The 15,773-nt window shown below is 34.9% G+C and overlaps 1 protein-coding gene across 7 annotated transcripts in view; it reads right to left on the reverse strand.

Annotated features, from left to right (window-relative positions):
- VPS13B (vacuolar protein sorting 13 homolog B) overlaps positions 1–15,773 on the reverse strand; it is a 477,114-nt gene that overhangs the window by 170,680 nt on the left and 290,661 nt on the right. The window contains exon 31 of one of the 7 annotated variants that reach the window (XM_056333229.1): positions 13,897–14,057. The exons of the other annotated variants lie outside the window; for them this stretch is intronic. Within the exon in view, the coding sequence (XP_056189204.1) occupies positions 14,030–14,057 (28 nt within the window). The 3' untranslated portion in view covers positions 13,897–14,029. Of the gene's footprint in view, positions 1–13,896; positions 14,058–15,773 lie in introns of those variants that run through there. 7 annotated transcript variants of the gene reach the window in all.

Raw genomic sequence — 15,773 nt, forward strand, 5'->3', positions numbered from 1 at the left:
TCACTTTTCATTTTAATGTTACATTTAATCTTTACAGGAATTTGTTTAACAATGAAAACTACATTTTCCATGATTAGTCTTGTGTTGGGTTCTGTACAGCCAGATACATCAGCCTTATCTACAGAAGACACATGGCAGGTGTCCTGTGAGTCAAAGTGGTTGAGGTACCATGGTTCATCCTCAGATGTTGAAGACCCTTATAAAAAGAAAACATCAGTGCTAGCTCCATGAGCCAAAGAAGAATGACTGACCACGCTTAAACATCTATATAGTGGACAAATACATCACATTGCTAACACAAAAGAAGAAGTTATTAATTGAAATCTAACTGAACACACTTTGTAGTCATTAATGGTCATACTTCTAACCCTATAGCAACTTGCAGTGTTTATAGCTTTTGTGAATAGACATAAATCAACTCAGAGAAATTACTTGTGCAATCAGTATGTTAAAAAAAAAAAAGACAAGCAGAGACTGAAACATATACAAAGATTTCTTTTGATTATGCTAGACTGCTTGAAACAATCGATATAGTGAAGCAAAAATACAAGTATAATGGGTAATTTACCTCTATTTTAAACTAATGTTGGATAAATGTCTGACTGGGGGCCCTGGTTCCTTTTTCATTCTGTATATCTACAGATGAACATCACAGTGAAGAGAGGAAACTGGTATAAGTGTAAAAAAGCTAAAGACGACGATCGACAAAGTAGCTATGAAGATCTTTAGGTAACACAAGAACAAGCATATTGGAGAAATTATAGAACTCAGTACTTACAAGTCATCAAAGAAATGATCTTCACTATGTCTCTCTCGATTGCCCTCAGACTTGCCATTTGGACTTCATCACTGCCCACTTGGAAGACCAGTAATGGATCGTAATCACAGGGCTGTACCAGACAAGGGAGTTTTCTAGTAACGTCCCTTACCCAGGCCCCAGGGAAGCAGCAGACTTCCCTATGCTTTGGGTCTGGTTGGCATATCAGGCCCTCTGCTCCTCAGAACGGAGCTCCCAATGACAGCCACCTTTCCTTTCTTCCTATGCAATGCATATATTCATAATGCAAAAGAGAAGATATTTAGTTTTGAACATATGGAAGAAGAAATCTAAGGAACTGAGCTCAGTGGTTCGTGAGCATTTTGCAGTGGCTGATACCCTCAAAAGGAACAGAAGATGCTGTCTCAGAGTTCGAGGTGACAAACCTAACTGGATGCATGGACACACAGACGATTTAAGCCTGCCAGGTCCAGGTCTTCATAGGCTGTGCACAAGTAGGTTTGGGACTAGGGAGACCGGCTGGCCTGCAGGACGTTTCCTGCTCTGTAAGGCTAGAACACACCAAAGGAAAACAGGAGAGGCAGGTTTCATTCCTATTGTCTCTAAACTTGCTTATTATGTGACTCTGAGCAAACAAATTAACATCTTCAACAGCTTACTTATATATATTGAGGGCATAATGCCAAAATGATGTTTGGAATATAATTAATTGCACAGAAAAATCATCTGATATACAATACTAAAGGAATGCAAAAATAAAAAAATACCTATAAAAATTAACTAGTGTAATTTAAAAATTGAGATACTATTTCTGTAACTATTTAAATATCTTTACTTTGAAACCCAGTAGGTATATATTCAGAGAAAAAAAAAACACAACACCCCCTCACTACCATTAATTATAGTGGTGGTGCCAGGTGGGTAATACTATAATTCCACTTGCTAACCATTTGGGAAGGTCAGATTTTAGTGAACAGGACCACACCAAGGTTAAGATTGGTAGCAGTGAACTGATCACATAAAAGCTACTGAACACATGAAAGGAGTTACAGTAGATCACACATCAAATATTTGGGCCCTGTGCTTCCTTCCTCTAGTCCTACGAGCAGGAAATGCTCTACATATCCTGTGAGATGACCACATTTAAAAGTAGCCCCTTGTTCCAAAGGCTCTAGTAGAATAATTGCCAACAAAGAGGCTGAAGAACTTCTGCAGTACAGTTGCCTTCTAGAGCTGTATCTGGAACAGTCTGAATGATCCTATGACGGTAAGGTATGGTAAACTATAAAGGAATTTCAGTCTCTAAAAAAAAAAAAAAGTGTAAAATGAAACAAAGCTAAAGTTTGCAGCTGTGCATTTAGATGTCATCTGTTTAATTACTTTTGTAATTTTATTGTTTAAATTCCTCAGCAAATATAACAGCATGAGCAAGTCTGGATTTTTAAAGATCAGTTTTTCATTTTCATCCTGTTTAATGTTTAGACAGTTTGAGGAATCCTGTTATAGTTTTGAAGCATTCACCAAAATTCAGGGAGCGCAGTATAAATATACAGTTGACAGACTGTATAAATGATAAGTATGCACAATTCCAAAGAAAGTTCTGTCTGATATTTTTGGATGCCATATGTTTCTAGAAAAAACAAGTGGAATAGAGTTTCTCTAAACAGAGCCAGTGAGGAGAGAGCCTGAAGAGTTTAAGTGGGTGGAGTGGAAGCCTGGGCTGGGGGTCAGCAAAAAAGCCAAAATACAATGTAACCCAAAGACTTCTATGCTTTTGTTTCATGGTAGAAATAATTTTATCTCAAAACTTAATGTTGTTTGGGAGTAAAAGGGTCTTTAATATTGATTTTTCAAATATTTCATGTGTACTTGGTTTATCACATAGCTATTGTAAACAAACCTGTGATCTTCCTATTGCTTTCATCCTGTATTTTACTTTGTTTTAGTTGATTCACCTCGTTTAGTGGTACAATACCTCAGACTTTTCAGATGTTCTATAAATTCACCTGGAAATACTGAGGTTGAGTTTCACTGAACAGTCTTCATAACTGATGCATGGAATTTCTCTAAATGGTGTGGTACAACCTGGTACAGTGGTACAAGCTAGAAGACATACTGTCCAAAGTGTGTTTGATAAGCTGACATGTGACAGGATTTCTTTTTGCTGTTGTGTCAGTATATCAAACTCATACCTGGACATCAATCAAATTCTATACAAAATAGAGCAGAATGTTAGAAATACATTAATACCATCTTTTCTTTTATATTAAACAATGTGTACAAATGCATATTTTCAGCAAGTGTATACTGTAACAGATTGTTTACAGTATAGATAATACAACAAGAAACTACTGTAAAACACAAATATTTAACTTTCCAAGTCAGTTCACATTTATCTTTAACACTAATTAAATTAGTTTCTCAAGATGCCACTTGTATTTTCTTTTTCATTTTGCAGAATCATTGTATTCATAATGGCAAGCTGGAACTATTTTTTAAAATACTGTATATGATGATGTAAAATATGTCAATAGCCATGTCTTAAAAACAAAATTCCCTCCTTTAATTCTTTTCTGAAGTCCTTGCACTGCTTTTTCCCTTTAAATATCACTGGGAAACTGTCCTGGTAGAAAACTCATTCCATATTCTTTATAACATGTATTACCTTTCATGTTAAAACTAGTATTTTGTTTTCCTTAAAATCCCATTAAACTGTTGTTAATGGCATTTCCAAATTCAATGTTAATCTATGCTAACAAGATATATTGAAGGGGAGTTTACTTCTAAACACACTTCGGGAGGGGGGCGTGGAGAAAAGAGATGCAAATATCTTAATTTATTTTCAGTGATTCTTAGCACTGCAAAAGGCAGAAAATATTCCTAATCATATCAAAATAAGGATATATTGAGTAGTATGTATTTCACATTTCCCCAAAGAACTAAAATTTATCTTGTATGCAGTAAATGAAAGTAAAAGATTATGATCTGACTAGAAAAGCAGTATAGTTTCAAGCTTCTTCTAATCAGGTTGTAGAAGAAACCAGAGCCATCTATACGAATCTGATCATCCCACACGAATCATTCCCTGCCAAAGGCAAAGAATGGCAGCTTTCACACACATTATAAGCTGTATGGGAGTACCTGAATCTTTACTTTTTTGTGCGTTTTAAGGCTCTAATGATACGCTTAAGGCATGCTACTTTTTAATTGAATATTCTTGAACTTATCTCCAGTATGCCTTTGGATCTTATTAGAAAATTTGGAATTCTGCAGAAATGCAGAGTCACTTTATTTAAAATAGTTTTAAACACAAAACTGAGCAGAGGAGAGTAAAATATGGAGGTTCAAATAGACCTCCCCCAGCTCACAAGTGAAATTGCAGCCAGTTCGGCACAGCTAGTGTCTTGAAACCAGACTGGTTGTTGTTTCTCCACTCTGAAATGCAATAAATACATATTGTATGATCCTAATATTTAGATTTATCTAGATTTACCAGCATGAAAAGTAAGATTCAAGTTGCCTCAGGAATGCACCAAGACAGGCTGGATGGAAGAATGACTCTTTAATCCTGAATAAAGGGGCAATCTCCAGCTGTTGAAATGATCCTTTTGCAGTGGAACGTGGAAAATTAAGAGGTGTCAAGACAACTTTAGAAAAGGAAGTAAAAAACACCTAGCCATTGCAAAAATCAAGTGACTGTTCGATTACCCAATTGAGAAGCTTATAAACTTCCTGTTGAAAACACAATTAGCCTACTTGAGAAATTCAGGTTTGCCTGAATGTAGAATTTCTTTCATAGGAAAACAGTATTTCAACTGTTTTCAAGCTTTATTCTTTTCCAGCTTTCCTCTTAATTTACATTGCAAATGGACAGGTTTCTGAAGATATTGATGCATAAGCGAATGTCAATTTTCTTTGATAATTGCCAAAGTCTCCTTTTTCCGACATGATGCATGTCTGCATAATAATTGCATGGACTGCATTTTATTTTCAGACAAGGAATCTGGTGTACTCCCACTCTTCCCAGTCCTCCTCCTTTTTTAAATATACTATACCTCCATAAAATTACTTTTCCTGAAAGCACATCTTGAATATTTGTACCTGTAAGTCTGAACTTTTCATTTCATGATTTAAATTAAATTCAACTGCTTTTCTTCAGCTATGTCCTATATAATGAATAAGTCCTGACTTCAGAGGTCAATGTAAAATCATCAGCGCCCACAAAATAGCAAGGGTTCTACCACTTTCAGTTTCCAGAGACAACTGCACCTTTGAGTTCACATAGCTGTGGGCTGGAATTCTTGCTACACAGACAGAAGCTAACCAACAGGCAAGACCTCGGTTATATAGAAAATGATTCCTCCACTTCCATGTTTAGTTCTTTCTGGAGGAAAGTTGATACTAATCAACTACATCCTAAATAAGCATTTCCAGGTTGCTTAATGTAAAGGCAGGCATGCTCATTTTAATTCTTAAAGGAATGAAAATGCTGAAGACAAAATGAAGAGCTGAAAGGCAATTGTTCACATTGGTGTTTCTCCTGTCTTCTTTTTATAAAATATTAGGACTTGAACAATCAAGATAGTGTTATCAAAACACAGGACAACACACAATTTATCTAAGTATTCTCTTCTCTCTGCTTAGAGAATTCTGCTTGTAACATAACAAAGTACAGAGTGCCCTCAAACTCCCTTGTCTTGCATTATTCCGTAATAGATTTTTGTAGGTTTTTTGTCAACTGCTTGAGAACCCGATAAAGCATAGTTCCAAAACCTTCCAGCTTTCATAAGATCTGTTATAGGGATTCCTTTCCTCTCAGAAAAAGCTTTTGAACATCCGTCTCTTCCATTACGAAAGTAAAATACCCTCTTCAACAAAGCACTTCCCCACCAGCATTTTCCAGTTTGTTCTGGCTTCGCAGGAGGACTGAAGCAGAGGAAGGAAGTGCTCCACTACACCATACTTTGATCATGGAGATTATGATACACCTTTTGACAGTATTTCACCAGTATTTTCTTTCTGGGATTCAAAGTAAAGCTTTTAGGTATGTTATTACTAGAGACCTCATCTCCTCTTTACTACATTTTTTTCTATTCTTTCTCAAAGTATGACTAACTGAACCACACCTAAAAGTCAAGCACATTCTTCTCAACTTACAACCACTGGAGAAAGTTTTCAAGAACTAACAACTTTGACAAAGGGTGTAAACTTCCTAGAAATCTAGGAAGGTTTTCTAAAAGAAACTAAAGCTACTGAGAAGTATTTTGCACACCACTGAAAGAAAGATGTTTGGAAAAAATTAGTCCATTCAGTGAAACATCCAGAAGATGTGGAAGGATGCAGCAAAACTTCAAGAGATCTGCTTGAAAGGTCAGTTTACAAACAAAATTCTGATACATAGATTCTTGCCTCAAAATCTGTAGCCAAGCTATGACTATAAGCCACACATTTTGAGTCCTATTCTTACAGTCAACTTTAAATGCACTAATTACTCCATATTATTAAATAAAATTACTGCAACTTAAATTTACAAATAATTTTTTTAGATTGAAGTGACTGTAGCTTTTTGTTTCTTCTATGATGAAAAATACATTGGTAACTTCTAAAATAAAAGCATACTACTGCTAGATCTTAAACTGTGATACCAATATGTTGAACTCTTTGAAAGTAAACTTTTACATCTGCACAGATGCACCACTTAAAAAAGGTTATTTATGTAGAGGCTTTTTAAAATATTTAGAATATGCTTTAAAGGATGAAAGCCAGAACAAATGAAACCTGTTAGGAATTTGACATCAAAACTAACCTTTAGGACAAGAGTATAAAATACATAAAAATCTTAAGAGAACCAGAAAGAACAGGTAAAGGACAACAAGCAGAGCCCAGATTTGAGAGAGTTCTCATTCATTATGAACTGTTGCTGAAGTAACTTTTGGCAGCAGGAGGCAACATATTCTTAAAAACCTACATCCTGCCATAGGAAGCCACAGAATACACCACTGCATTTGTAAACATTAAATATAAAGCCTTCACACCAAAACAGCTAAAGCCTACTATTCACCATGTACACAAAGCTTGTTAGAGATGGTTTTTTAACAGAGGTTTTAAGTAAGCTCCAATTACAAGGCAGTATTAGGCAAAAGTCATCCTCATCTACTCATAATATCCCCGCGTATTCACAGCATTGACCATGAAGACTACAGATTGCAATGTCTGGTAGTTGAACCGACTCCATGAGTCATCCAAAACATACAAATGGTACTGGTTATGAAGAAAACTGAGTATTACTTTCTGCCTGGAGCCAAAAAAAATAAATATGCAAGGACACTACACAGAAACAAATCCACACACACACAAATACCCAGCTCACTACACTGCCCATTTGGAAAACAGCAAATTCTATCATCTGTAGTTAGTTTGAGTCCAGTTTAGTAAATGTAGTTGCTTAAATTTTTTATGAGCTGCAATGTGTGAAGAATACAACATGTAGATTTTTAGAATTATTTTTAGAAAGCAACTTCTACAACACTTGCAGTTACATAATATATCAAGCATTTTTTTCTTTATTATGCCAAAAACATGGAAAAATCAACCATTGCAAGCTGTCTGAAGAATAAAATATCGAAAGACAGTCTGAACCAACACATACCAGAGGATTACATTCCTCTGAGTTTTGCTTTAATATACACAAACATATATACACATCCAACCTTAAACTGGGAAACAGAAAAATTTCAGATTTGCTTTGCAGCTGGTTTTGTTAATCTGCAACTTTCTTCCTGTTCCTTGAAACACTGTCACATACAAAGATTAAATACTAGCTAAATAACTTTGGTTATCAGGAAGAGTTCAAATCTCTTCTGTTCTTATCCTGCAAGTACAACATATATCTATGAACTCCGACGTTGTATTTGTATCACCTCCACCCACACCTATATGATTTTTATTGCTGGAGAACACACACTATCATACCAGAAAAATGGAGTATATGTGATTTATGTCAATCGTTGACACTGAACTCAATGGAGATGCCTGATACTATCTCTGTATTTTATTACTCTCAACATGCACTTGTGTTAGCCATTAACATACCAGTGTTAGCCATTGCCTTCTCAAAGAAATAAAAAAAACCCAACAACGCATCAGAGGGTATGAAAAAAGTTTTGAGAGGCTGAAGAATGCTACATTTGTCTTTGTGTCCTACAACTAATAAACCCCATAAGAATACGAACCAGTCCTAAAAACCAAAAAAACCAAAAAAAAAATACCCCAGTGATGTATTTATATCTTTAAGGACAATAACTTTTAAATCTGTTTTTTACTGCAGCATAATCAAGTTTAATAGTAATAGTGGGAGATAAAGTAGTGTGCACAGTAAGAGCTTAAACATAAGAAACATTAAACGTGACTTTTGACTGTACTGAAGGTGGCTGAGCACTAAGTTATCTTGGAATTTCAGTAAGGGCAAGGAACCATACTCACTTAAACAATACAATCTGAGTTGTTCAGGATAACAGAAACAAGAATTTAATTTTGCCATGGGAGCTTTGAATAGTATCCCATAGAGAAATATTCTCAAATAACATGTAACCACTCTATATTTTTCATAATCCTTTTTGTTAAATAATTGAAAACTAAAGTAGGAACACTTAAAAATGTTAAATGGAAAAGAAAGACATTGGAAAACAGTTTTGCAAAAGAAAGAAATCTTCTATCCAAAAAGTAGTTTAAGAACTGTGGTATGAATTTGTCATAGATAAAACCCTGTGAGGGACATCAGAGAACCCACAAATATTTATGGAATGAACCACAATCTGTATACAGAAGTTAACAAATGTCTCATTACAAATGGGATATGGTTTTCCCAGTAACAGAAGCACACAACTTGCATTATATTTAACTTGAGATGCTGTTATAATTAAAAATACTACAAAGAAAAAAGTTCGCTTTATATATTACTGGAAAATACTTTACAACTAACAAAACATTTGTTGAAACCAAATCTGATTGAAATTATATTTACTCAAAAACAGTTAAGAAGAAAACTGTATAGAATAATAAGGGTTTTAAAGCTTTTCTGAATTATTTTACAACAGTTATTTATCACAGCCAAGACTTTTGGATGTTAATTTTCATTATGTAAAACAGAAAAGTAACCTTGATATGTGGATTCAAACATACATTTTAAGAATCAGCAAAGGAAATCCTGGGAAGAAACTATAAGCAGTTTGTGTAAAATAATTTAACGTTACTTTAGTAACTTGCATAGGGGAACCCCTCCAACTCTTAAAATGACATTAATTCCCAAGGACCAACTATTTATTTTCTCCCACATTAACAGGAACCCAAACACCTCTGCTCATTCCCCCCAGTATTTTACAGTAACAAGCAAAATATAAAGCTACTTGGTTAGAAAAAAGGAATGATTAAAGAGAGGTAACTTGAAAGAAGAAAAGAAATGTAAAAACTTCAATAATGTTGCTTTATAACATAAACCATACAACAACTCACATAAATATTTGTAGCTTTCAGATTACCTTTTATTTTCCTGTTTTACAGCTCATCTGAAAATTTTTCATTGCATTCAAGTTGCTGAGCATGTAAACTGTGAAAGGTATCCTGGGATTTTGAAATGGTATTTAATGTCTTCTTTTTCTTTGTTTCTGTGCCTTTTTTTGTTTACCTTTTTTAAACTGTTACAGTCTGTTTAATAACGTTAATACTGAATCTGAGAATTTTATTAAAATTCTGTTCATAGTGTCAGATTCTATGCTGTATTTCAAAAGCCCCAAGCATGATGGCAGATTAACTGACCTAAGCCCAGGCTGCTGCAATACTACCCTTCTGCTAGGGCTAATGCCTGTGTGACTATACAATAAATAGGCTCAGGGCAACGACCTGACTGAAAAAATTGCCTGATGCCTCCATCAGCTCCCTCAGCCAGCTCACTATACACAACTACAACCAGCAAGACCACACCGCTGCAAAGAGAAGTAGGTCTCTTAGAATAGCTTGAGTTTAGATTTGCAACCTAGGTGGGCACAAAACTCATTGCCCAAAGAGAACCATAGTTTCAAGAAATATTAAAAATCAGGATTATGCCCACCTGACTCTGGGCTGCCCAAGGAAGCCCAGGGCCATGCTTCACTCCTTTAGCCCCTCCACTGGGCATGGCTAGTCTGCACATCAGTTGCTTCAGTGGGAGGTTGAGAGACCTCTCTATTCAAATAGCTCTTCAAACATCTGACATGTTTTCTCTCTGCCATGGTAAATCAATAATTAATTTGGGAAAGAATTAAGAGTTTGAAAAATATTTTCAAATGGGAAAAAGGGCCATTATTGGAGTTAAGGGAAGCAAATCATTACACAACCTGATTTCCCTGAAGAAGGGGTGTTTCAATGCTGGTTGAGAACAGAGAGAGACATGAGTTTTCTGAGGGGTTAATTTAAAATGTGCAAAAGGTTATGAAACTAGGTGAAGAAATTATTCTTGCTAGGGAGAAGATGACAAGAAGTGCAATAACCTTAAGGTCTCAATAAAAAGCCCCCACAACCAACTATGCATAACAAGTACTTATCATCTAAAGATTAGGAAATATCAAGGCAAGGAGTTCAAAATATTTAGCATTTCGGTATATAAAATGATAATAGAATATAATGAAAAGCTCAAAAAGATTAAAAATAACCAAAATTAAAACAAATTTTTATTTGTTTGAATTTATTTTGATTAGCTTCACCATAACAGGCTTCATCACAGCAGAACTGCAGCTTTTTGGAAAAAAGGAAATGGAAAAAACTATGTCAAACAGCACTTCAAACCAGTACAAAGGAAATCCTAATCTCTCCCCCACTCAGTCACCATAAACATATTACAGATTTCAAAACTGAAGTTGTATGAACTTCATGCGTCAAGCTCCATATATACCACAGAGCAAATACTAATGAACTGTGTTAAACCAGTGTTTGAAACAAGAAATATCACAGGATCAAGGAAACTCTGAGTTCAGGCTGCCACGTATCTTTACCTTAGCCTTGACTTTGCAGAACATACAGTAGTTAAGATCACCCACAGCTGAGAAGCCTTTTTATAGAACAAAGTATAGCACACTAGCTCAACAGTGAAAGCAATGCCCTTGTGGAAGTTTCACTTTACAACTGCTATTTACTTCTGACCTTAAGCTGTTAAATGATAGCATCTTTATTAAATAGTCAAAGAAATGAAGTACATGCTACAATAAGTTATATAAAATACGGCACTGAACACTTTGTAGACTCCTTTTTTGAAGAGATGCTTCTCTCATGCCTGTCTCCCAGCTTCACAGCTAAACTGTCTGACCTGAGAATTTCATGACCTGAACCTACAGGCCAGTTGGAAAGGAGTCTGGAAACCTATCGCTAATTTAGTTCTAAATCACACACAGGTGTCAGAATGAACTACACCTAAATAATGAAACGATCATAACCACAATGTAAACTCAAAAGCTTTACCAGAAAAACTAAATGCAGTGCCCTAAGCACTAATAGTGAGATCTTCACTCTCCTGCAACTCCTTCACTGCTAAGCAAGTGGACTAGAGTGAGGCAAACGGCCAAAATAAGGCTTGAACATGGAGCATGAAGACATAATTTACCCACTGAAGTGTGTGTGCAAGCCAGACATAGCTGGTCAGGCATTGACCTGGCACTGATACATGAGGCCAGAGGAGACTAACGCATTGCCCTGCACTGCTAAAGAATGGGCACCTTCACAAGATGCCCAAGCTCAGAGTGCTTCTCCTCATCACACCTCACCACTGGAATCCCTCCCAAACATGTATGCAAGTTCCCATGACCTTCCAGGTCAAATTTGAAGGAATTTGAGAAATCTGTGAAGTTGCTCTTCGAAATCTCTGCCTGTGTCTACAGCAGGACTATTGGGCACAAAACGCATCTCTGTGTATCTCAAAAAAAGTAACCTCATCCCCCCTCCTCCTCACAGAGGGCTGGGATGCTGCTGGGGTGAGGAACACAGTTGTGCAAATACCTCAGCCAAGTAGGAGCAGCATTACCAACTGAAAGGAAAAGCTTTGCAGATAGAATGCATATTAAGTTCTCAAAACAAAATTGAAAGTATCAATAAATCATTGAGGAGGGATGTTATTTTTAATATTTTATTTAATACACACATTGTTTGAGAGTTACTAGGAGACTTCAAAAAAATAACTTTAACAATTTTACAGATTTCACCTTTGCTCTGTTTGAATGAATTGGTTATTCCTTTGAATTCATTCTTTATTGACAGTTACTTGATCATTTTTTTTCCCTGACATATTTAATAAGGTTTCCAAAAGAGCTGCCTTGACTAACATCAAATGGATGCTTAAATAGCATAATAATGCCAGCACTCTCTTGCAGGAATGTTTCTATAAAGCATATTTCATTTTGCTTTCTACGAGGAACTGTACAAAGAAATTAAAATGTACTATAAGAATCAGATTCGGTGCTACTAAGTGAAAGAGAAAACATCAGGTGGGTATGTGTATTGACCACACAGTAATTAAACTGATTAATTAAATAGAAAATACAGTTGGAGAAATGCTGTTCTTATTACAAATTTATTTTGACTATCCAATTAAAAGGAAAAGTATTTCAAATACTGTATTTAGGCAAATTAGTTATGTATTATTGCAGATTATAGTAAAACTCACAATTAATGAAATTTCAAGTAAAAATAAGATTGGTAGTTAAAGCTGAACATTCTAAAAGTTGAATTCTGAATACAAATTTAGCTTTGAATAGCTTTTGGTATTAGATAATTAACAAGCTACATTTCTGAAACTAAATGGGCAGTTCCAGCTGTTATTTTACAATTAGTTTCCACTGAGGGTTTTAAATTAATAACTGTTGCAATAGAGTCAAACATGCCAATGTTAATTAGGAGTGGCGTTTCCATGTAATGCTATCCATATTTATGAATATTTTACTGGGCGAAAGGTCTAAGCAGACTTTTTTCTTTTTCATCCTCTCTACTAAAGATAGAAGAAGAGAGAAATGTAAAGCAGGAAAAGTCTTCACTTCCAAGCCCTGTTCCAGTGAGAGGTATAGGATTCTTACGGAAGATACGTGACATTCCTAAGGTCCTTATGCTAAAAACCCCATGGGTTCAAGTACAATAGCAAAGGACAGTATTTAGAACTTGCTATTTAATATGAACATTTTGATTTAAATCCCAATTGAACAATTAATAAAGCTAAAGATCTATGCAAAAAAATCTAAGATTGCATATCCCAATTAAATGTAGATATAACCCTGTTAAAAAAAGAAGACATATTGTGAGGAATAAAAACATCCTGGTCTGAAATCTGAAAAATTAGAAAATAAATTACAGGAACAAGTTTAAAATACTGTTACAATTTTTTTTTACTTAACACAGGAAGAATAGAACAGAAAATGGTGCCAGCTTAACTCGGTTTTATAACCTCTCAGTAATAAAAGAAATATTTCCATTTGAAATAGTAAGATTTTTTTTTTCCTAAAAGTTCTTTTCTATATAACATTACCTCTGCAGTTTTGATCCTTTTGAAATTGAAGAAAAACTGCAATAGAGATTTTATGATGCACTGTAACTTTCACTTTTTCTAATCCCCTATGGTATATATGCACATTTTATTAAGCGGCTCATTATTTCCATCAAAAACTACACATGCATACATTTTTTCACTGATTATCTTTGTTGCCTTTATTCAAAGAAAAAGATAAAGAAACTCAGGTCGCTCAGCATTAGCTAACTCCTTGTTTGCGTACCAAATAAGCTTCAAGGAAGTATTCAAAAAAATAAACCAGAATTTTTCCATTAGAACCTTTATAAAATAATCAGCTCCTAAAAGGAAATTATTCATATTAGGTCTGCAGTCTAGGAAACATTTAGTTCTGTTAATACTAAATTTCAATGAAAAAAGATATTTTTTTTCTAACTGTTAATTGGTTTTAAAAGGAAAACATCAAGAACGAACCTTTTTGCTCATACCACAGTTACAGAAAATCCAGGATTTTTGTAACAATAATTTAAAGATAGAGTTTTTTGAATACAAACATGTCCCAAAGCAATTTAATACTGAACAAAAAAATATTCTGAAGAGAAGATGCTTATAGATGTGGGTGCTGTTGAAAAGTTTTGAAAAGCAGTTGATTTTCCAAACCACATTTGAAAGAAAAAGCAGATTTCCACACAGACTTCTGGCTATGTATGTGCTTCTTGCATAAACTCCTTCCATCATTCTTTCCTTCCGCTCACTCCAGCACTATCAGCACAGACACAGAAAATTGTTTATTACTCATCTTTTTTAACTGAAGGACTTTTGTGGGCATTACATGATTATTACATGCATGTTCTAGATAAAGCTCCTTGAAATAAAGATAAATAGCAGATATTTTATAAGAGAAACAACATTGTTTTGTTATTTGTAAATGTTTGAGTGTCAAAAGAAAACAGTAGACTATAAAAATGATGAACAGAGCAGATTAGACATTTATGATAAAAAAGACTTGTATTGATGAAAAGTTTTATGAAAAAATAAGAAATAATTTACAGCTACCTTTTCATGATTAAATTCTTTACATGTAATTTTTTTGGGGGTGGGGGTGTTTAAAGAATTTCCATTTACATTCATAAATTGAAAACAGTCTAAGGACAGCTTTATGCTTTGATCTATGAAAGATCTATACATGAAAATGACCATGGAACATTCAGACCTGGACTATTAAGCTTTGATGTATGACATGAGTGAAATCCTTGGATCTCAAAAATGATGAATCCAGAGTGTAGACAATAATTAGATTTTTTATTAGCCAAGCTGAGGAAAGCTTGTGATTCCTTTCAACTAAAGTTTCAGAACTTGATAGTTTAGCAATATTAATTCTGAACTTTATAAGCAAGGCTTTTCACAATACCCTCCAAAGAGCCTGTATTCTCTGTGCTCTTTGTCAGTCGTTTCATTTTTGTATTAACAATATTTTACCTTAAAACTATTTCATTCTATCTGTTCATGGATACTCCCTAAAATTCTATTAAACAGTGTTTCATGTCAGTTTGCTAAAACAACCATGCTGGGGATGATTGGCAATTATCTACATAACCAAGCAGGCAATTTGCACAGTATTTGGTATAGCAGGGCCCTTATCCCAATTCAGAAGTAGAACTAAATGTCATCTCTATTTCACCTCCATGCTGCTTCATATTTAAGCAGAGCCATGCATCTACATCCTTTTATTTTTCAGTCAGAGAAATAGAATTGCTGGTTTTTGTGATGAGGTTCTCAGCCATTACCCTATTGATAACGTCCAGTTCTGCTGGTACTTACCACAGCTAGTGCTATTCATTGTTATAAACCCCCAACATACACACTTTTTAATTCAGTCCTTTTTATGTCATGTTTCCACTAACTAAAAGTGTTCAGAGATTCCAACTATGATCAGCTTAATTGCACTAAACACTGTTTGTATATACAGGACAATACTGTTGTAATCTAAAAAGGTGACAAAATGATCTCACAGAATGTGAGCTAATTGGGCAGAAAACTGGTTAAGATGACTACAGACACATTTGATTAGTTCCACTTCATTAAAGCATTATAATTTATTCATGCTGATATTCTACACTAGACACTTGTATTAAAAGAGAAAGAACTAAGGAAATGACAAAGGGAAAACACATGAAGACGCACAAAGAAAGAATTTTGGCATTTTGAGCTACCCCAGGAGATGCTACTCTGTTTGTTGCAGCCATCTCCATACACGGAAAGGGACCTTCTGGCCTGGTGCCCTCAGAATTGCTTTATATCCATCAAAAGTCTGTTCTTGTGACAAGTGATTAACAAACTAATAAATAATCTGCTAGGTTTGTTGTCCAGAGAAAGACTCGAGCAAATTGATCTAAATTGCTTTGAGTAGGAGGCTGGATGAGATGAACTAGAGAATTCCCTTCCAACTGAAATTATTCCATGATTCTTTGATTCCCT

This window comes from Falco biarmicus, chromosome 3, assembly GCF_023638135.1.
Source record: "Falco biarmicus isolate bFalBia1 chromosome 3, bFalBia1.pri, whole genome shotgun sequence".
NCBI classification, from domain to species: domain Eukaryota; kingdom Metazoa; phylum Chordata; class Aves; order Falconiformes; family Falconidae; genus Falco; species Falco biarmicus.